Source organism: Armigeres subalbatus, unplaced genomic scaffold, assembly GCF_024139115.2.
Source record: "Armigeres subalbatus isolate Guangzhou_Male unplaced genomic scaffold, GZ_Asu_2 Contig330, whole genome shotgun sequence".
Classification (NCBI taxonomy): domain Eukaryota; kingdom Metazoa; phylum Arthropoda; class Insecta; order Diptera; family Culicidae; genus Armigeres; species Armigeres subalbatus.
In genome coordinates, this window is record NW_026943076.1 from 49,321 (window position 1) to 71,417 (window position 22,097).

The 22,097-nt window shown below is 40.1% G+C and overlaps 1 protein-coding gene across 1 annotated transcript in view; it reads left to right on the plus strand.

Moving 5' to 3' along the window:
- LOC134204012 (neurexin 1-like) overlaps positions 1-22,097 on the plus strand; it is a gene marked incomplete at its 3' end in the record, with an annotated part of 80,381 nt that overhangs the window by 14,778 nt on the left and 43,506 nt on the right. The window contains exons 5-6 of the mRNA XM_062678851.1: positions 2,918-3,076; positions 3,148-3,300. Coding sequence (XP_062534835.1) covers positions 2,918-3,076; positions 3,148-3,300 — 312 coding nt within the window. The remainder of the gene's footprint in view (positions 1-2,917; positions 3,077-3,147; positions 3,301-22,097) is intronic.

The window sequence follows — 22,097 nt, forward strand, 5'->3', positions numbered from 1 at the left end:
CTCTTGAAAGAAGGCCTGAGGCCTCTTGAAAGGAGGCCTGAGCCTCTTGAAGGAGGCTGAGGCCTCTTGAAAGGAGGCTTCCGAGCCTCTTAAAAGGAGGCTTCCGAGCCTCTTGAAAGGAGGCTTCCGATCCTCTTGAAAGGAGGCTTCCGAGCCTCTTGAAAGGAGGCTCCCGAGCCTTTTGTCGAGCCGTTTTGTCCTTATGATCTTCTGTCCCACAGCTATTCATACACTGCTCTGCTTGGGGTAGATAGAATTCAAAAGTCTTTGAACTACTGAGCATATTATGTATAAAAAAAAGTTTTGGAATAAGAATTTTTTTTTTGAATAAGTTTTTATTGGAATTGTAATACATCCGCCATTATGCATTTTTGTTCGAGGTACCCCCTGGGGTACATGTACCCCAGGTTGAGAACCGCTTATCTAATATATGCTTTCATCTCATAGACTAGGTGTTCCGTGTTTTCTTAACACTATCATCCTTATTTGCTATGTTACATATTTGTTATTATTAATACATTCCAATTGCCTCCGGCAATTAGGATACTTCCGCAAACAACAATGGTTTTCATGAAATAACTTTCACTGCGTGTGATTTATTATGAATCATTTCTGAGTACTTGTTAAGAATTTTGTAAACCTTCTAGACAATAAATTACGGGTTCTGTTCATGTATTTTAAAATTCAAAATAAATTTAAAATTGAAAATTATTGTTTTTCTGATTTTGTCACATTTCCTATTTTATCACCAAAATTCACCAGGGCAGTGATAAAATCAAAATATTACTGTATTTCGCAGAAAAATAAACTTGTCATTCCAATTAAATAAACTCTTTATCTTACATCTAGACATGACAATAAACCAACACCTACTTCAACAATGACCTCCTGGCAGCCATTATTGTCCATTGATCCTGTACGAAACGTGTGGTAGCGCAATACAATGTCCCATTTCCTTTAGCTTATGAAAGGATAAAGGAGTTGTTCAAGAACAAGAGCGAACACGACTGCTTCCAGTTGTGAATGCCATCATACTACTTCCAGCAGCATGAGTATATGTTGTATGTAACTATAGAACCACTCAACCGCCAAAGTCAAAGACCTTTCCGGACAAACAAGTGGCGATGATGGGATGTCATTCGACAACGACGTCCCCACATTTGGCATGAGGAAAATTGGTCTCATTTGTCGTTGCCTCCTATCCTATACTGGATAATGGGAGAACTATAGAAGGGACCTCTGAATATATGTCTCACTATGTGCAAAAGTTGTAACGAAAATCAACAATGAAAGCATAATTTTATTTGATAATACATATGTAGGAAATACAACCGATGGTCAAAAATATCTCTGTTACCCTATGAGCAAAGGATGTGCAAAGTGGTGGCTTACCCTAACAAATCGAACAATCGAATGCTTCTGCTGAGGCTGTATCTGAGCTCAGCTGATGAGAGCCGAAGGTTAAACTAATTTTCCAAATTCTCTTTTTCTGTGTGTTACCTCCCTAGGTGGGAGGGTGGCGTAAAAGCGAATTTGTCAGTTGTGCCACATTGAAATTTGGGACTCGGAAAACAATCCAATTTAGTTGTCAATTTCAGAAATGTTCAAGTTGATATCTCCAATCTAAACGATAATAGCGGATGGATAGAATTTGGAGATAGAAGTCTTCGTAATTACTAGGTGCCAGATTTAGCTTCCCGATTCAGGGTTATCAAATTTTATGTAGCGTGAAAGTGATTGACATTGCTAGTCAGCATTCGTTGCCAAAAAAGCATTTCTTCCTATGTCCAAAGTAAATGTCATGTTAAACTATGAGTCATATGCAAGTTCCTCTTTATTTGCCTTACAAAATGGACAAATCGGGTTTCCTTTCATGGTATAACGAATTGCGGGATGCCAACAGTTTGTGAAATGCGATTACTGCATGCCTCCTAAGTCACCACATCACACAGCACAGTCAGAGAAAAATATAGAAAAAAACGGCCGGAAACTGCAAATATAGTTAAAATCCAACTAGACCACCATCTGGGATCGGAACACTCCCGTCCCGGCTACCAGCTAGCCATCGTTCTCGTAAACCGAGTTAAATTACTCGGAAAAGATCCCGAAAGCGTTTGCAGCAGCGGCAGTGGCAAAGCCAAAGTTTGCTACTGCCTCTCTTACACAATGCTTCTGCTACACTTTGGACATTGCAACACACTCCCCGCGCACACATTTTCTATGATAAAGTGAACAAAAATGCAAATAGCGCCATAAATTTTCAAGAGGAGAAACGGGCGGAACAGTAGCAGAAACGCACAAATTGGCGAAACTTTCTGCGCTTCATGTATTCTAGTCCGGGGGTGCCGGGAGCTCTGCGTCGCTATGTAGGTTCTTGCGTGGAATAAGTATGGGTAAAAGGAAATAAGCTTTCCATAATGGGCCAGCTCGCATCATCGAAGGAAATCGAGGAATGCTAGTTTTGAAAAGTTTCAACTGAGATGGAGAGGCAAAAGTAACAATCACATTCACATGAAGTTTTTTCTTCCATCAAATGGCAAACAGCATCAAATCAGCATTTTTTAACTCTACGTTAGGTACGATTTTTACGAGATCTGTGGCAATGCATATACAAAATTTGTTGATTATTTTGCGAAAGAGTGTTATTTTTTCAACTGGCTTCGCATCCTGAAACTTCTGCTCACATAGTAAAAAGTGGGATTTTACCATGAAACGAATAAAAACATTCCTTTTAGACCGACGAAAGAAGGGAATGTGAGACTTTTTAGACAGAAGGTGTGGCAATGAGTTCTTGGTCACGTCGTTTTAGGCCAGATGTTAACTATGATAGTTTAATACATTCTAGTTCTACCGAAATTGCAGTCATTATCAAGTGGACATTTTTTCTAAAATACTATGTTCTTTCTTATCATTCCAGCTGGTTGCCGTCGTGGACGATGTCTACACCGACCATTCGCACATTGCCGGAAAGTTCACAATGCTTTCGTCATCCCGAGTCTACGTCGGTGGAGCCGTCAACCCTCGAGCCCTACTCGGCGCCCGAGTGCACAACAATTTCGTCGGATGTCTACGGAAGGTAAACTGCACCTTAGAACCGTTTGGTACATACGCAACTTATCTGATTATCATAACTTTTCATTTATCCAGGTGGAATTTTCGGCCGATACTCTTCGGCTGAATCTCATCGATTTGGCCCGAACGGGCTCCAAGCTGATACAGGTGGCAGGAAGGGTGGATTATCAATGCCCAAGCGGTGATCCACAGGATCCTGTCACCTTCACCACGCGGGAGTCATACTTGGTAAGTACACATGAGCATCGTCTAATTAAGGAGTCCTGGCAAAAAGTTGTTTATATTTTTGAACAGAAATTTTGAAAGTTGGAAAGCGTTGTTGTCTTTCACTGCATTTATATATTAACGAGTCGTGGCTCGATTTAATTCAAAAAAATATATTTATTTAAACACTTTTATACATCTTAACACTACGCGTACACGAACTGAACTGAATTTAATTAATAATTGTATAGACCTCGAAACCTCACAGCCTATTCTAAATCTGCTGACTCCAAAGGGTCCGAAGTTCGATGGTCGATGGTCATTCGATCCACTTGCTGACGCGGCATCCGTCCACTGGTTGCGTGGTGTAGATTGTTGTCAAGCTTAAGTTCTGGGTCAGCACATTGGTAATTGGTGCCAACGTAACTCCTCCGGGGGGTGAAAAAGCGTGTCCTCACGCGTCCTGGTTCTGCGTGTTGTTTGTAGGTGATGGCATCTTGGCTTTCTTTTTCCTTGATAGTTTAGATAAGACTTTGAAAAGAGATTGCCTATAATTTAGAAAAGAAAAATTGATATTGTAATGGTCAGTATCATTGATATGGAGATTCCTCCGAGAAGACTCCAATCCCATAATTTGTTACTGAATTGCATGAGATAGACGTGATCAATTTTCTTCCTGTTAGCTATCGTTAAATTGTTCATTGTTTCCAAGGCATCCTCTTCCGGATGTTGACTTAAGATCAGGTTATGCATAGCTCCTTGTATGATAGTTGTTTCCATCTCTCTGACATTCGACGAAAATGTTTGGTTTCTCCAGTGGATAGTGCAGTTGAAAAATGTTATTACAATATTTCCAGTTAGGTTACGATCATCTGGACCACAGTCGGAATGTAACAAGTCATTCTTAGCGTTGTTGATGAGTAGCATATTATCCGTTACAAGTTGTATTTTTGGTAAAATAGATGGCTTTGTTGTACACTTGCTTGTTTTTCCTTCTATTAGAGGCTCTACGCAGTCATCTGAGAATGATGTAAGGTACGTGCTTCTTTGGATATATTCATGTGGTTGTGTTGTTGAAAACAGTTTTTCTCTGATTTTATCAGAAAGTTTGGATATTCCGAAATAATTTGTCCTTTCTTAGATATTGGGATTAGCCGAAGAATTGAGGCTTCCGTTTGTTGCACTTGTGGTACTTTTATGATGTATAGAAGGCTTTTTCCATTCACTGCTATACTTGGTTTCACTAAGTTGATCATTTCGTCAGGGAGATCCGTGATTATTCCCTGGTCTTCGAGAATGGTTTTGATGACGGATATCTCGTTTGGTGCAAGTATTTTTTTTACTCAATAATGACATTTTTGATAGTGTGATAGCTTCTGCAATATGTTCTAGAAGTTTGTTGATAATGTCTATCTTCATGATGGTTGCTATAGTATCCATTCCGTTGCGTAAAATTTTGTTTTTGCTTTTATTTTCTATAATCTCGTTGATGGTTTTCGTGATTGCCTGTAATCGGTTGCCAATTTGCTCATTCACTTTGTATTGTTGGTTATTGTTGATGATTAGCTCGTTCATCGTTTGGTTGATTATTCTGAGGTCGGTGGCGTCCGGGCTACCACCTATCCACTTCCATGCAGTGCCAATCGACTCGATACTTCTTCGTCCACGGTGATCCCTAGGCCTAATTTCTACTAGGTTGGAATAAAGTTCCTTAATTTTGTGTTTTGCAATCTGAGTTAGGTAATTATTAGTTAGGTAAACTACATTAGTCAAAAGATTTACAGTAAGTTCAATATCGGTTATATTGATAGGATGAATTATGGTAATTGTACCTGTTTGTATCCTACATTTTCCTGCTAAAATGGTTAATAATGGTTGATCGTTTAAGTTTGATATTTCCAATTTTTGGCAATGTATATAATTCAATAGGAAGGTTGTTAAGATAATTTTCAAATACATTTTTCTTCTAAAGTTTTGACTTTCAGTTCGTGTTTTTACGAATTATGTTAATAGAATATGAGAATGTGATATGTAGTTCTCCTAATTGGTTTAGCTGGGGATGAAAAGAGCATAGGGTTTTTGTATTAGAGGATTTTCAAAAAAAAAATTGTTGTTTTTATTATTATTAGTTGATAGGTATCCAAGAGTTTTCCGTGAAAGGGTTTTCCTGAAAAAAGAAAGGTAATAGATTAGTGTGTGCTTCTTATACGTTTCATGTTATTTTGATTGCGTGTAACATTCGTGTGTTTTATAAAAGTTCGTTCCATATTTTTCAGACATTTTGTTTCTGAGAATCCCGGCTCTAGCTTTTTCTTGTATTTCGTTTTATGTAAACTTTACTATTTTCGTTCACTTGTGGAGGTTCCTCTTTAGATTGGTTATATTTTTGCATTTTGTTAGCGGCTTCTTGAAGATGTTCGACACATCGTTTTCAAAGATTCGATTTGTAACTACTGCAATTCCATCTGGGCTAATAGAGTTTCTCTGATTGAAGATAACTTCGTTAGGAGTGAAGGTTGTTGCAGAATGTATCGTGTCATTGTAAAGAGAAGTCATTATTTGGACAATTTCTGGGAGGAAATTTCGTTGAATCTGTGTTTATTTGTATTGTACAATTCAATTATTGTGCTATGCGCTTTCTCTATCTGACCATTTGACTCTGAAGAGGATGCAAATTCGATGTTTGTACCAAAGTTGGCCAAAAATCTCGAAGTTGGATACTAGTAAACGAAGCTTCATGGTCGCAAATAATTTTCTTGGGTGATCTGAACGTTCTGAAATATTGTGAGAGTGCATTTTAACGTCAGTTAGGTTCCTAGAATCAATTTGTATAAGCTGTAGGTGTTTCGAAAAGGCGCATATAAGAGACAAAAAGTAAAACTTGTTCATACTAAAGATATCCATGTGTACTCTATGGAATGGTCCATTCTCAATCGGACGAGGTGAAATCTTAATGTTATAGGGTTTGCGTTCATACTTATGTTGAGCGCAAATTGGACAAGAATTTATAAATTTTCGAATTTTCATTGCCATTCTGGGGAAAAAATACGAACGTTTAATTTGATTTTCTACTTCAGAAATTCCACGATGAGCCCGTTCGTGTTCCTTTTTAATGATCATATCTTGTCTTATTTCTAGGGCAACATCCTCTACCAAGTTTTGGGTAATTACGAAGTGACCTGCATCCGAAAAATGTTCTTTATAGACGTCCTGAATTAGTTGTAGCATATTCTCTGGAGCGAGAATTGCTGTCTGTTTTCCATTTGTATATGTTTTTAGGTTATTGGTTATGGATTCGAATGAATGTTGTGGGGAACAAATAGTTATTCTTCGGAAATTTTCGAAAGGGTGTTCGGTAAGAATACTATTAAAATTTGTTGTTCTAAATATAATTTGGTTTCTATAATTATTTATCGATCTCTCTGTGAAGTGTATGAAAAAATCATCTGATGATACTGCTGAATGGACAGTATCGTCATCGGATTGATTGTTATCATGGGATGTATTGGCATGTACCTCCAGGTTGTTATCGTTATCTTCGGTTTCTCGACTTAAAGCATCAGCGGCAACATTCGCTTTTCCAGGCTTATACGAAATATCGAAGTCGTATGTACCAATTCGAGGCGCCAGCGAAGTACTTTTGAATTTTTGGTAGCTGTTTGTATAAATGTTAACGGTTTGTGGTCCGTTACCAATTGAAATTTGTTTCCATGTAGATAGGGTTTAAATTTATCCACTGCCCACATGATTGCAAGTGCTTCTTTTTCGGTTGTTGAATAATTTATTTCAGTTTTATTTAACGTCCGACTAGCAAAGGCTATTGGTTTCTCCACTTTGTCCTGTATTTGTGATAATACAGCACCGAGTGCATAGTTGCTTGCGTCCGTGGTGAGGATGAATGGTAATTCGAAATCGGGGTATGTTAAAATTTGATCTGACGCGATAATTTCTTTTAATTTTTTGAATGCGTTTTGATACTCTACATTTTCTATGTCAACCGTGCTTTCTAATTTAAGACACTTAGAAAGGGGTTTTGTTATTTTGGAGTAGTCTTTGATAAATCTCCTATAGTACCCTGTCAGTCCAAGGAACTGTTTGATTTCCTTTTGGTTTCTGGGGATAGGCCATTCCTGGATTTTTTTCACTTTCTCTGGGTTGGGTTTAACTCCCTCAGGTGTGATAATATGCCCAAGGAATTCCGTTTCTCGCTTGAGGAATTCGCACTTATCTAACTGAATTTTCAGATTAAATTCAGAAAGACGAGCTAATATTTTGGATAAATTTTCAAGATGATTTTGAAGATTGTATCCTATGACAATGATATCGTCCAGGTATACGTAGCAAATGACTCCGATATAACCAGATAGTACATTGTTCATCACCCGCTGGAAGGTTGCGGGAGCATTCTTAAGGCCAAACGGTATATGGGTAAATTCGAAGTGACCCTATGCTGTTGAGGATGCTGTTTTTTTCCATATGGTCAGGATCCATCTCAATCTGGTGGAAACCTGATTTCAAATCGAGTGTTGTGAAATATGCAGATTTGCCAAGACTGTCCAATATTTCTTCGATTTGGGGAATCGGATACTTGTCGTCTATCGTTTTCTCATTGAGTTTACGATAGTCGATTACCACTCTTACTTTACGTTTTCCCGATGCGTCCATTTTCTTTGGGACAACCCAAACGGGGGAGGAGTATGGACTGATGGAATTTTGAATTATGCCATGATCTAGCATTTCTGCGATCTGTTCTTCTACATCTTCTACATCTCATCATGAGGATATCTGTATGACTTTGAATAGACTGGCTGATTGTTATGAGTAAGGATTTTGTGTTTGATTGCTGTTGTAGAAGTAAGTTTTTCATCAGATTTCAACAAGGTCTGTTTGTGTTGTAAGATCAATTGAGTTAGTTGGTCTCTTTCAAACTTGGATAAATGATTGGTTCTAATGAGGTTATTAATGGTATCAACAGAGAGCGCTTCGTGTTTATTTGTAGGGATTGAGCTTAATGTTTCGAAATTGTTCACATGAAGTTTCAAATTCTTGGTTCCAAGGTTAGGAGTTTCGTTACTGTTCGTTGTTACTCGTACAGTAGTTTTATTATCCGAAGCTTTATAGAGACCTGGGCATATTGTGATACTGTTGGACAATTTTGAAAAATTTGGTACGAACCAATCTCCGTTATTTTGAGTGGGTAAGGTTATGACGTGGTAGAAATTTTGTATTTTGTTTGGGTAGTACTTTTTGAATAATGTTTCTATGCCTGAAATAGTTATAGTTCCTTTTTGATAATTTATTTCCGACTTTGTTTTGGCGAGAAATTCTGATCCCAATAATCCATCAAAAAAGTCATGGAAATTAAGTTCGTAATAAGTTTGAGCTGGGATACCTAATCCAAGAAGATTGTATTTTCCTTTCCTATTGACTATATGACATCCTGTAACGTTCTTGATTCTTGTTTCAGAAGTTTCTTTGCGGTTTCTAAGAAGTCCTGGTTTGATTAGATTTTTATTAGCTCCCGTGTCAATGAGTAGCCGGATTTTTTCCTTATTTTCTTTGTTAAAACATTCTAAGTAGGGCAGAAAGTTCAGGTTGCTTGTGGTTTTGATGTTACAAGTTGAAAATTTGGGTCTATTTCAGATTCTGACTCGGACTCTGATTCCTGTTGATCGTCTTCTGTATCTGGGTTCTTGTAAGTTTCATTGTTGTGGATTATACGTCTATTCAGAGTTAGTCTTGAGTTTGTTGATTTCGTGTCCATCGGTTCAACAGTATTTTCCGTTTTCGGTTGATAGTTCTGATTGCTTTGTTTGTTCGAATAATGGGGTTTTTGTTGGAAGTGTTCATTTTCATGTCCTGTTTTCGAGAAAAATTTGGTTCTGTTTTGAATTTTGGTTGTGTAGAAGGGTTTTGAGTCAAGCTCCTGTTGGACTCATTTGAGGAGAATTTGCATAAGAAAGCGTAAGCGCTTTCTATGTTCTTAGGCTCCGCAGCTTGAACATATCCAAAATACGGTTTCTGTAGGCCGCTGACATAGGCCGCCAAGCAATACTCATCAATAAATTCATTGATGGCATCCCAATGATCATTATATTTAACTTTTTGTTTGGCCAAGGCTTTTATGCTTTGGACTAATTGCTTTGTGCGTTGGTAGTGTTTAGATATACTACCATCCATTTTGTTGTGCCAAAGCTGGCAATTATAAGTGGACAAGTCCTGTTTGTCCCCTAAGGCTGCTATCAATATCTCCTTGATATCTTTAAATGTGCTGGGATTGCCGTTGGTGCATAAAACATCCTTGGCATGTCCTTCAATTTTATTACTAACCGCAGTTAGATAGATTTGAAAAATTTCTGGTGAGACCAGAGGTTGGAAATTGTCAAGTGTTTTTTCGGCGGTTTCCAACCACCAATTTAATTGCTTCTTATTACCGTTGAAAGAAGGTAGCATTTTTATGGGGTCAGGGATTCTAAACGGATCGCCTGACGCTGTTCTCGTATTACTAACGTTGGTGCTACGGCTGGTCGATGCACCGTCATTTAAATGTGATTCGTACATGGTTTGTTTTGCGGTGAGGTCCGTTATCGCCTGCATCATCGTTTGCATTTGCTGGGCGAGAATTTCTAAGTGGTTCACCTGTGTTTGATGGTGCTCATTCATGTTGAGGCTTTCGACGTTTAGTGAAAGATTATTAACTGGTACGTGAGAGTACTCGTTGGATAATTCACTATCGTCTGAATCGGAGCTGGATTCGTTCTCCAAACGTCCGAGTAACTTTTGTGTCTTTCTTAAAGCTTTGAATTTTGGCATGAATTTAACCAAATTCGCTTTGACACGACAGAGTATGTGGAATATGAAGATAAACGAACTCTATCTTGTAGTGGTCCGAATAAATTTCTCCGAGAACCGTCTATCTTGTAGTGCGGTGGTCGGTTGCAATGTGACACCTCTTGAGTAATCGCAAAGCGTTTGCTCGTGAATAAAACAGGAGGATGTTTTATCACAAACACTACTCGGAAGGTCTATCTAATAGTGCCTCTCGAGGACGTGGGTAAGAAAAAGATATAAAACATAAATTAATTACTCACGGTTTTGTTAGGTTCCTTTCGTCTAGAGTTTTCCAGTGAAGCGGCGGCGGTACCCACAAATCGATCGGGCGTTGACTGCTTGTCCGATGATGATGTCTTCTAGGAAGCCTTTTCCTTATGAATAATCGGAGTACACTTTTATGGGAATTTTCACTTCTTCCCTGAGCACTGTTTGTTCACTTTAAACTTTTACACTAAACTCCGGACGGCTGCGCCATTAACGAGTCGTGGCTCGATTTAATTCAAAAAAATATATTTATTTAAACACTTTTATACATCTTAACACTACGCGTACACGAACTGAACTGAATTTAATTAATAATTGTATAGACCTCGAAACCTCACAGCCTATTCTAAATCTGCTGACTCCAAAGGGTCCGAAGTTCGATGGTCGATGGTCATTCGATCCACTTGCTGACGCGGCATCCGTCCACTGGTTGCGTGGTGTAGATTGTTGTCAAGCTTAAGTTCTGGGTCAGCACATTGGTAATTGGTGCCAACGTAACTATATATCTATCACAAACCACAAACCCTACTAACTATCCAGATTTCGTGACAACCAAATTCGGATAACATATTCTCTCTACTAATAAAAACCATAATAAAGGGGTGTGGGGTTATTGAGAAAGAAGGGAGGGATATTGTTGAGAAAATCCAGTACAACTTCTGAATTCCTGGACCGCTTTCCACCAAAATTCAAACATATATACATCTTTCTCCTAAGCAGAGGAATCAGAGGAAGTGGGACGGTCAATGAGTAAAAGGAAGGTGTGGAGAAGAGATAAGTGCGCGACACTACGCGTTAGTACGTTAGGCATAATGCAAAGATAAAGTGACTAGACGTCCCGGATTGTGCGTGACAGTCCCGGATTCAGCCTACTTGTCCGGCATTGCCAGCCGTTCCGGAAAATGACCCACATTCCATGATGAATCCGTGAAGTCTTGAGAATCCATGGAATCCGTAAGACATAAAATGCTTAGAAAATCTTAAACATTAGAAGAAAGAGGGAACTTGGGGAGTCAAGAGGGTGAAAAGATTTCGTCATAATAATGATCGAAGGGGCCCTCCTTAGCCGTGCGGTAAGACGCGCGACTAAAAAGCAAGACCATGCTGAGGGTGGCTGGGTTCGATTACCGGTGCCGATCTAGGCAATTTTCGGATTGGAAATTGTCTCGACTTCCCTGGGCATAAAAGTATCATCGTGCTAGCCTCATGATATACGAATGGAAAAATGGTATCCTGGCTTAAAAACCTCGTAGTTAATAACTGTTGAAGTGCTTAATGAACACTAAGCTGCGAGGCGGCTCTGTCCCAGTGTGAGGATGTAATGCCAATAAGAAGAAGAAGAATGATCGAAGGATCTGAGTCAGCTACAGAATCTGAAAAAAAATGGAATTAACAAAAATGTGTAAAATCTGGAGCATCTTTTCTCTATCAGGAGAATTGATACCTCTAGAAAAACATGTTTTGATAAAAATAGAAAGAAACATAGAAATTGCTTTCTGATTCTTTGAATACTTCTCTTTCAAATTATATAGATTTTCCGATTTATTGTGCGTATTTATCAACGAGTGGAAGTTGGGTTGGTAGGGAATTCAACAGTGCATACAATCTTGGAATTAAGGTAGACTTGATCTCCTTTTTATCATATCTACTCAAGAAATATTTTTTTCGAGCCAACTCACCGTAAAATTTCTTCAATCTACATAAATCTACAGACACCTGAGAATAAATTTATATTGTTTTAAATTATGTCAATAAATTTTTATATTGGGATTAAACAAATTCTAAATTTTTGTATCCCTAATGACCCCTAATGCCCTCATATTAAGTTAACAACTTAAAATCTAAAATATTCTAAAATTGTGAAGAAATCTTCGTATTTTTATTAGTATAGGCCATCGGTTCTCAACCTTGGGTACATGTACCCCTGGGGGTAACTTCACCGAGCCCAGGGGGTACGTCGGACAAATGCATAATGGAGGATTTTAATTAAAATACATATAATATTGTGCAACAAATGTCCCATAATAAAAAAAACTTAAAATTATCTAAAACCTATTATAAAATTTATTCGTTAGGAGTTAGGAAACTGTTATTGTTAAAAAAAAAAGATATTTGGTATCACCGCCACCGCCATCCCACTCCGACAGTACGAAATTGCCGAAAAAACGCAATGCCAAAAATGTTTGGGAGGTGTCTTCCGCCCGAACGAATGAAACTCGGTCTACTAGGGGGGTTCTGGTGGATCAAGCGAAAGAAGTTCATTCTCTTCTGTTCATCAGTGCGATAAGACGTGTAACTTCTAAAAATCTCGGTGGTCGAGTACCCTCAAAAGTTACTGGTGAGATCGTTCCGTTTCGTGACCGACGTGGCGTTCCCTAAAAGTAAAGAGCCCTCTTATTTGCGAAATGTCCAAAACCGGGGGTTTTATGAGACTAGTGTAGTGTCTAACGAAAAAAACCTCCATGCGATCGTCGAAGAGACTGCTTCATAGAGCGTTGTTGAAGATCCACGAGGCAGTGTCAAAAATCACTATAACAATCGCGAGTGAAAATTTCCCCTATACATCTCCCGTAGTGCAAAGCTGTTGTGAAATTGTGAAATTTCGTGATCTCTCGTTGTCAGAATACCTCCTCGTCCAAGGAAGAAACATATGAACGGGTCGAGTTTGATCGGTAGTGCGGAGTGACACGGTTACAACGGCAGGCGGCAGGAAGGAGAAGCCCTTCTCCCAACGTAGAAATTTCCACTCTGCAAGGAAAGCTAGATTGCCCATCTCATTCCAAAAGGTGAGTCGCATGTTCTATATTCCTAAGTAAGCTAAACTCAAACTTACAATATGCAAGGCGATCAGTAACTCAAATACAATTGAATCTTTCCCTCCATAACCAATGTAATGGATGTAGAAAAGATCAAAAGGACAGAACGATGAATGAATGAATTTTAAAAATCTTCTATGCTACCTACCTGATTGAAACAAAATGTTGAATGATATATTAAGAATATGCTTCTGAACTAAAATTTCAAGTCTACACGTTAGGAAGCCCCCATTTGAAAGGCATGGAGGCTTTTGCCGAAAAGCTCTGTTGCTTCGAAAGCCTTCTATTAACAGCTCGGAGGACTCTTTTCAAAAGGTTCGGAGGACTTCTTCCAAGAGTTTCGGAAACCTACACACTTAAAAGAAATCGCAGATTTCTGTAAAATTTCACCGAAATCTCAACTGCAGAACTGTTCGGTGATTATTTTACAAATTTTCGGTGGTTTTGACAGTTGAACAAAGGAAAAATCGCCGAAAATTTGGTGAGATAATTACCGAACAAACCTTCGTTGTGTTTGAAAACTGAAGAAAAATTCACCGAGATCTGTTAAATGATTTAAGTGTGTACTTTCAGAGGCCTCGAAAGCCTTTTTTAAGTGGTTCGGAAATATTTTTTCAAGATGCCCGGAAGCCTCCTTTCAAGAGGCCCGGAAGCCTCCTTTCAAGAGGCCCGGAAGCCTCCTTTCAAGAGGCCCGGAAGCCTCCTTTCAAGAGGCCCGGAAGCCTCCTTTCAAGAGGCCCGGAAGCCTCATTCATTTTTCTAGAGGCCTGAAAGCCAACATTCAAGAGGCACAGAGCCTTTCAAGAGAACCGGAAGCCTCCTTTCAAGAGGCCCGGAAGCCTCCTTTCCAGAGGCCCGGATGCCTCCTTTCAAGAGGTCAGGAAGCTTCTCTTTAAGTGGCTTGGAATTCATTTTTCTAGAGGCCTGGAAGCCAACATTCAAGAGGCCCGAAAGCCTCCTATCAAGAGGCCCGGAAGCCTCCTTTCAAGAGGCTCGCTAGCCTCCTTTCACGAAGCTCGGAAGCCTCCTTTCATGAAGCTCGGAAGCCTCCTTTCATGAGGCTTGGAAGTCTCTTTTAAGGAGGCCCGGAAGCCTCCTTTCAAGAGGTCAGGAAGCTTCTCTTTCTTCTTTCTCTTCTCTCCTTTCAAGAGACTCGGAAGCCTCCTTTCATGAGGCTCGGAAATCTCCTTTCAAGAGGCCCGGAAGCTTCTCTTCAAGGGGCCGGAAGCTTCTCAAGTGGCTTGGAATTCATTTTTCTAGAGGCCTGGAAGCCAACATCCAAGAGGCACAGAGCCTCCTTTCAAGAGGACCGGAAGCCTTCTTTCAAGAGACCCGGAAGCCTTCTTTCAAGAGGTCCGAAAGCCTCCTTTCAAGAGGCTCGGAAGCCTCCTTTCAAGAGGCTCGGAAGCCTCCTTTCAAGAGGCTCGGAAGCCTCCTTTCAAAAGGCTCGGAAGCCTCCTTTCAAGAGGCTCGGAAGCCTCCTTTCAAGAGGCTCGGAAGCCTCCTTTCAAGTAGACCTGTGCGCCGATCTACTTTGAACCGGCGGCGGCGTGAATGTATTTTTCTAACGGCGGCGGCGGTTTAGCCGGCGCCACGCCGCGATTGTTTTCGGCGGCGGCGGCTCAATCGGCGTGGTCTAAAATTTTCCCTCAAACAGTTCAAGCAATTTAAATGTCTTCATTTCTCATGCAATAAAAGCATAATACCTATATATAATTTAAACACTGTACACTAGCGAGAAAGTGTGCGAAAACTTTTGTTGTTTGTTCTAATTAATAAACATTTTAAGGTGAAATGGCCTCTTTTGGAAATCCCATAAAATTTCACAGAGATCCTACATGAGAAAAATCTTCGAAAGTTCCAAAGAATTTTTCTGAAACTACCAGCATATTTAAGTAAAGTATTTTTTCGAATCCCTCTAGAATCCCTCCAAGAACTTCTTCAAGAATTCCTTATAGATTTATCCAGGAATCCCTTCAGGAATTCTATGAGCAGATTCTCCTTAGATTCCTTTAAAACAATCAGGAATTTCTTTACGATTTCTTCCAGTGATTTCTACAGGAGTTCTTTATAAATTTTCTTCATGAATTTCTTCAATAATTCTTCCGGGAGAGCGTAACTCGTGATAAAAATACTATCAAACATTCTGAATTATGCCTTCTTTATCCTGGTGGCTACAAAGCAAGGCCATGCTGAAAGTGACTGGATTCATTCCATGTTACGGCGTAGGTTTTTTGATACTTGACTTTGACACTTTGACGATGACTTTGAGCATCATCATATTAGTTTTATTACACAGGAATGTAGAAATGGTGAATCGGCTGAAAAAACCTCGTAGTTAATAACTGTGGAAGTGCTTAATGAACACTAAGCTGCGGTGGCTACTACCTGTAAAAAACCTGGAAAACCTGAAATTATCAGGGAATTTCTCCCCACCTGGAAAATGCCTTTAGGAATATATTAGAAAAATATATCAAAGCAATTCCTGGAGGAACTTCCGAAGGAATTTCTGGATCAGTTTTCCAAGGAATTATTCAAAGAAATCAATAAAAGAGTGTCCATAAGAATGATTAGCAGTTTTCTAATTTATTTCTTGAGGAAATTCCAAGTTAAAAATCGAAAAGAATTCCCGGAGGAATTTTAATACGAATTTCCGGATGATTTTTCGTATGGTTTCTTTAAGAAATTCCAGAAAGGGAACCTGAAGGTATTTAAAAAAAGTGTAGAGTGATTTGTGAAGAATTTTGCTAAAGGAATTCTTGAAAGAATAACTGAAGGATTCCCGAATGGATTTTTCAAAGGAGTTTCTAAAGGTATTCTCGAAGTATTTCCAAAGACTTCTTAAAAGCAAAATATCCGGAAAAACTCCTCCAGGTGTTTTCTAAAGTTTTCCTTAAGATACTTCTGAATGAATTCTAAAAATCCCAAGGAATTCAAAAAAAAATATCCGAAGCATTTTCCGAAGGTTTTTACAGTAAAGCAGTAATAGAACGCTAGTGGCGCTGTAACCATTGAAATTAATATGCCAAAATATGCTTCGATAAGCTTACTAGCCTATTCAGATTACGATTAGCTTATTTATCGTAATAAATATCATGTTGAAGCGGAGAAAGAAAATTGAATGTATGGGAATGGCATCAGGTTGTTGTTTATCATGATATTCATGATCATAAATGGCGTAATTCTGAATAGGCTATAACTTGGCCGTTTGACACTTATAGTACCGGTACCTTGGCTGCTAGGTTCAAGCAAACTAGATGTTGGTCACAAACTAGAACAAACCAGATGTTGGTCACTCGAACAGGTATAAGAACGTTAGGCATGAGTACGTTAGGCATAAAGGTGTTAAACATAAAATGCCCCAAAAACAGCCCACGACATAAAGAAGGTATTATGCCTAACGTCATGGACCCAACAATCTCATATTTTTGCATCAACACATTTTCTAAAGGAGTTTTCGTAAGAAGTTCTGAAGGATTTCCTGAAGAAATTCCCAAACATATTTTCGGAACATTTCCTTAAGAAGTTTTCTTAAGTTTCATAAAAAAACAGCTGAAATAAAATTCAAAAAGATTTCCGATAAAAGTCTTAACCAAGTTCCCAAAGAAATTCCTAAAAAAGAATATCAGAAGAAATCTGCAAAGTATTTCCGAGGGATTTTCACAAGACATTTTCGAACAAACACCTAAAGGAATTAAAAAAAATCGTAGAGGAATCGCCAAATGCATCTCTAAAGGAATTTTCGAAACAAACTAAAGTTTTAGCAAAGAAATGTTCAAATTAAATTCTGGAGGAAGTTCTGAATCAATTCTTAATCTTTTTAATTCTTAATAAAATTCTTAATTCTGAATCAATTTTCCGACGGAATCTATGGAGAAATTTTCAAAGGAATACCTGGAGGAATTTCCTATGTGTTTCCTGAAGGAATTTTGATTGAATGGCTGAAGCAATTTCTGGGTGAACTTGCGAAGGAATTCCTGGAGGAATTTCTTAAGTTATTTATAACATTGTTTTGTGAAGCCATCAACACATTCTTTAAAATAATATTTTTTGCAATATTTACTTTTTTGAATTGATCATTTTTTGCTAAATACTATATACTAATGGCACGTTTGTTATTGCCTGGATATTAATGTAAAACACCTGGAAAAAACCTGGAAAATCAGGGAATTTTGTTTTTACAGATGAGTAGACACCTTGTGCGATATAGCGATCTTCAAATTAGGATGTAATGCCAACAAAGAATAGCAAAAGAAATTCACAGGACTTCCCCATTCAGGAATTCTAGGAAATGTATTATTAAATATTCAGAACTTCTGGACAAAGGAATCCTTAAAACTCCTAGAAAGGGAATTCTTCGAGTGAAAAATGTGAAATCTGAGGGAAAACCCAATTACATAACTCTTTAGGGGTGGGTGGGTATCTGTTTGAGCGTTACGGCCCATACACATTTTCAAACCTTTTCTTGCAAAAAGCATTACAAATAGGGGGGGGGAGTTGAAAATGACCAATTTTGCGTTATGTATTTTGTGAATGAACCCTTAAATTAGTTTATAAGCATATAGATGACAAAACCCTAAATTATGTTTCTTTCAAGATCATCCTGAAAGATAAGTGGAAAATGTTGGAGAGAGGAATTATCTCTATAGCATATCTGAGCTGATGTATCTCCCCGAATCCACAGATGAGGATTCCTGAAATACCTGAATAAGGAATTCCTCTTCAAGTCTGAAGAAGGATTTCCTAAAATTCGTAAGAGAGGAATTGCCCTGAACTTTTGTGAGGGCAATTCCCAAAAATGTTTGAGATTTTTTGTAGAAAGAATTCTTGAAGGTGGAATTTCCCAGAATCTCATAAGGAGGTACCATCAGAAGATAATACCACAATTCTTGTATAACGACTGTCCCGAATTTGTGACGAAGAATTTGTACAGAATATCTGGAGATTTACTGAGAATTCGAGAAAAAGAAAAACCGGTGTTGAGGGGGAGAGGGTATGCTGAAGTTCTTTAGATTATTTAGCCATGATTCCTGCAAAGGTAAGTCCTCAGAACTCCTTGGAAAGAATTTCCCAGAATTCCTAGAGATGGAAGAACCCAGAATGCTTGGATAATCAGTTTCCCAGAATTCATGGAGCAGGGAATTCCCAAGGATTCACAGGGAAGAGTTTTCTCACGGAATTAAAAAAAAAGATGAACCACTTTTTATTAGCTTTTCCTGTACCTAGACCATGATTTAAAAAATGCAAAATCTTATTTTTACTTCAAAGCATAAATAAACATGAGTTTGATTTTATTAATCGTTTGGGTTGTCATGAGTATAATCCGCAACCTCCAGCACATGCCATGCTTGTACTTTTATCAATTTGGAAGGGGAATAATAGCAGAGAAATGCAAATGTCTGTATTTGCGCACTATAATCGTGTGCATTTTCCTAAAACGCTTTAACGAGTTCTGGATTGGAAGGCATTACTCGTTAGTTGCTTTAATTTCGTGTCAGAAAAGGCTATGTATTTACTTCATATTGATATCAGCGGCGCAGCCGAAATTTTTCAAATTTTTTTGGGCTTCAACGGAGGTTTTCTTTGGGGGATTAACCCCAAAAACGTAACTACGTCAATAATATTTTATAATAAAAATATTTCAACGGCTCGCCTAAAATTTACCGGCGGCGCGGTAAAAAAAATCCAGCGGCGCGCCGGTCAAAAATGGTGGCGGCGGCGGCGCTTGAAAATCGTCGGCGGCCGCGGCGCGGCGCGGCGGCGCACAGCTCTACTTTCAAGAGGCTCGGAAGCCTCCTTTCAAGAGGCTCGGAAGCCTCCTTTCAAGAGGCTCGGAAGCCTCCTTTCAAGAGGCTCGGAAGCCTCCGTTCAAGAGGCCCGGAAGACTCCTTTCAAGAGGCCTGGAAGCCAACATTTAAGAGACACAGAGCCTCCTTTCAAAAGGACCGGAAGCCTCCTTTCAAGAGACCCGGGAGCCTCCTTTCAAGAGGCCCGAGAGCCTCATTTCAAAAGGCTCGGAAGCCTCCTTTCAAGAGGCTCGGAAGCCTCCTTTCAAGAGTCTCGGAAGCCTCCGTTCAAGAGGCCCGGAAGACTCCTTTCAAGAGGCCTGGAAGCCAACATTTAAGAGACACAGAGCCTCCTTTCAAAAGGACCGGAAGCCTCCTTTCAAGAGACCCGGGAGCCTCCTTTCAAGAGGCCCGAAAGCCTCATTTCAAAAGGCTCGGAAGCCTCCTTTCAAGAGGCTCGGAAGCCTCCTTTCATGAGGCTCGGAAGCCTCCTTTCAAGAGACTCGGAAGCCTCCTTTCAAGAGGCCCGGAAGCTTCTCTTTAAGTGGCTTGGAATTCATTTTTCTAGAGGCCTGGAAGCCAACATTCAAGAAGCACAGAGGCATCTTTTCAAGATGCTTGGAAGCCTTGTTTTAGGTGGCTGGAAAGCCGCCTTCCAGGAGACTCAGAAGCTTTTCTCCAAGAGTTCGATATAATGAAAATTTCAGCCAATTTTATAAAGAGTCATTATTTATTATTATTTATTCAGACTTAGGCCGAAGTGGCATGTGCGGTATATACCCAAGCAGCACGCGCAACATCTTTCAAATAGGTGTTTGTTCCTAATAAATTGCATTGAAGACACTGGCAATACATCGAGTCACATTAAAGCCACTTCCCAGTTTCAGAAAATCACAATGTTTCATTTCCGTTTAAGTGGCGTCGCAATATTCTACTCATCTGACTACTTGGGTGGTTTAAAATTCAATGTGTTCCATATCAGAAACAAAACAGATAAGTTGCAGAATTAATAACACTTCGGTTCATTGCTGTTACGACAATGTTTCTGAAATGTTGCAAAACACTTTGAGCTCCTGAGCAGTATTTTAGTTTTGACAGTCCCCTGCATGTTCCGTATAAGGTACAATGAAGTTACAAATGACTTTGTTGTTTATGTAGTGCACTTGTAGCAGAATCTCCAAATAGAACTGTTGGTGTGATGGTTATGGTAGAAGGTTGCAAATCTCAAGGTCCATGGTTTTCCCGGTTGGTTTTTGTGTTTTTATTTTCATTGTAGCCGCAAGATGTTGCAAATAGGCTCCACCTCTTGCGCTTTTTGTGTCACAAAGGAGTTCCAAATACGACGCGTTGTGCATACGTCAGACCTTTAGTAAGTCACACCACAGTTGTTGTTACTCACTGAGAAACAAGAGGTGTTGCTTGGGTAAGAGTCTTCTACATTCGGCTCGGTCCATGGCTACACGTCGCCAACCATGCAGTCTACGGAGGGTCCGCAAGTCATCTTCCACCTGATCGATCCACCTTGCCCGCTGCGCACCTCGCCTTCTTGTGCCCGTCGGATCTCCACGAGCATCGTCCAGGTCTCGTGTCCGTAGAGGACTACCGGTCTAATGAGCGTTTTGTAGATTGTCAGTTTGTTACGGCGGCGAACTCTATTCGATCGGAGCGTCTTGCGGAGTCCAAGGTATGTACGATTTCCAGCCACTATGCGCCTCCGAATTTCTCTGCTGGTATCATTTTCGGCAGTCACCAGTGAGCCCAAGTACACAAATTCTTCTACCACCTCGATTTCGTCACCACCGATGCAAACTCGCGGTGGGTGGCTCACATTGTCTTCTCTTGAACCTCTTCCTATCATGTACTTCGTCTTCGACGTGTTGATGACTAGTCCGATCCGCTTGGCTTCCCTCTTCAGTCTGATGTAGGCTTCCTCCATCTTCTCAAAGTTATGTGCCATAATATCTATGTCGTCGGCGAAGCCAAATAGCTGGACGGACTTATTGAAAATTGTACCACTCGTGTTAATCCCTGCTCTTCGTATTACCCCTTCCAAAGCGATGTTGAATAGCAGACACGAAAGACCATCACCTTGCCGTAACCCTCTGCGCGTTTCGAAGGGACTCGAGAATGCCCCTGAAACTCGAACTACACACATCACCCGATCCATCGTCGCTTTGATCAACCGTGTCAGTTTATCCGGAAATCCGTTTTCGTGCATTAGCTGCCATAGCTGGTCCCGATCGATTGTATCATATGCGGCTGTGAAGTCGATAAATAGATGATGTGTGGGCACGTTGTATTCGCGGCATTTCTGCAATACCTGACGTATGGCGAACACCTGGTCTGTGGTGGAGCGTTCGCCCATAAAACCCGCCTGGTACTGCCCCACGAACTCCCTTGCAATTGGTGCTAGTCGACGGCATAAAATTTGGGAGAGTACCTTGTAGGCGGCGTTCAGCAATGTGATTGCGCGGTAGTTGCTACAATCCAGCTTATCGCCCTTTTTGTAGATGGGACACCTTCCATCCACTCCTGCGGCAAAACTTCATCCTCCCAAATCTTGTTAATGACCCAGTGCAGCGCTCTAGCCAGTGCCTCACCACCGTGTTTAAATAGCTCTCCTGGTAGTTGGTCAACTCCAGGGGCTTTGTTGTTTTTCAGCCGGTTGATCTCCTCCTGGATTTCCTGGATATCCGGAGCCGGTAGAATTATGTCCTGCGCGCGTTCTCCCAGGTTCATCACCATACCGCCATCTTCGTCTGCCGCATCGCCATTCAGGTGCTCTTCGTAGTGCCGCCGCCACCTTTGGATCACCTCACGCTCGTTTGTAAGAAGGTTCCCGTTTATGTCCCTACACATATCGGGCTGTGGCACTTGGCCCTTACGTGAACGATTTAACTTCTCATAGAACTTTCGTGCGTTATTAGCGCGGTACAGTTCCTCCGTCTCTTCACGGTCTCGATCTTCCTGCTGGCGCTTTTTCCTCCGTCTGTTCCGCGCCCGTTTGTATCGTGCCTCGTTCGCCCTCGTGCGGTGTTGCAGCAATCTCGCCCATGCTGCATTCTTCTCCTCAAGTAACTGCTCACATTCGTCGTCATACCAGTCGTTTCTCTGATCCACC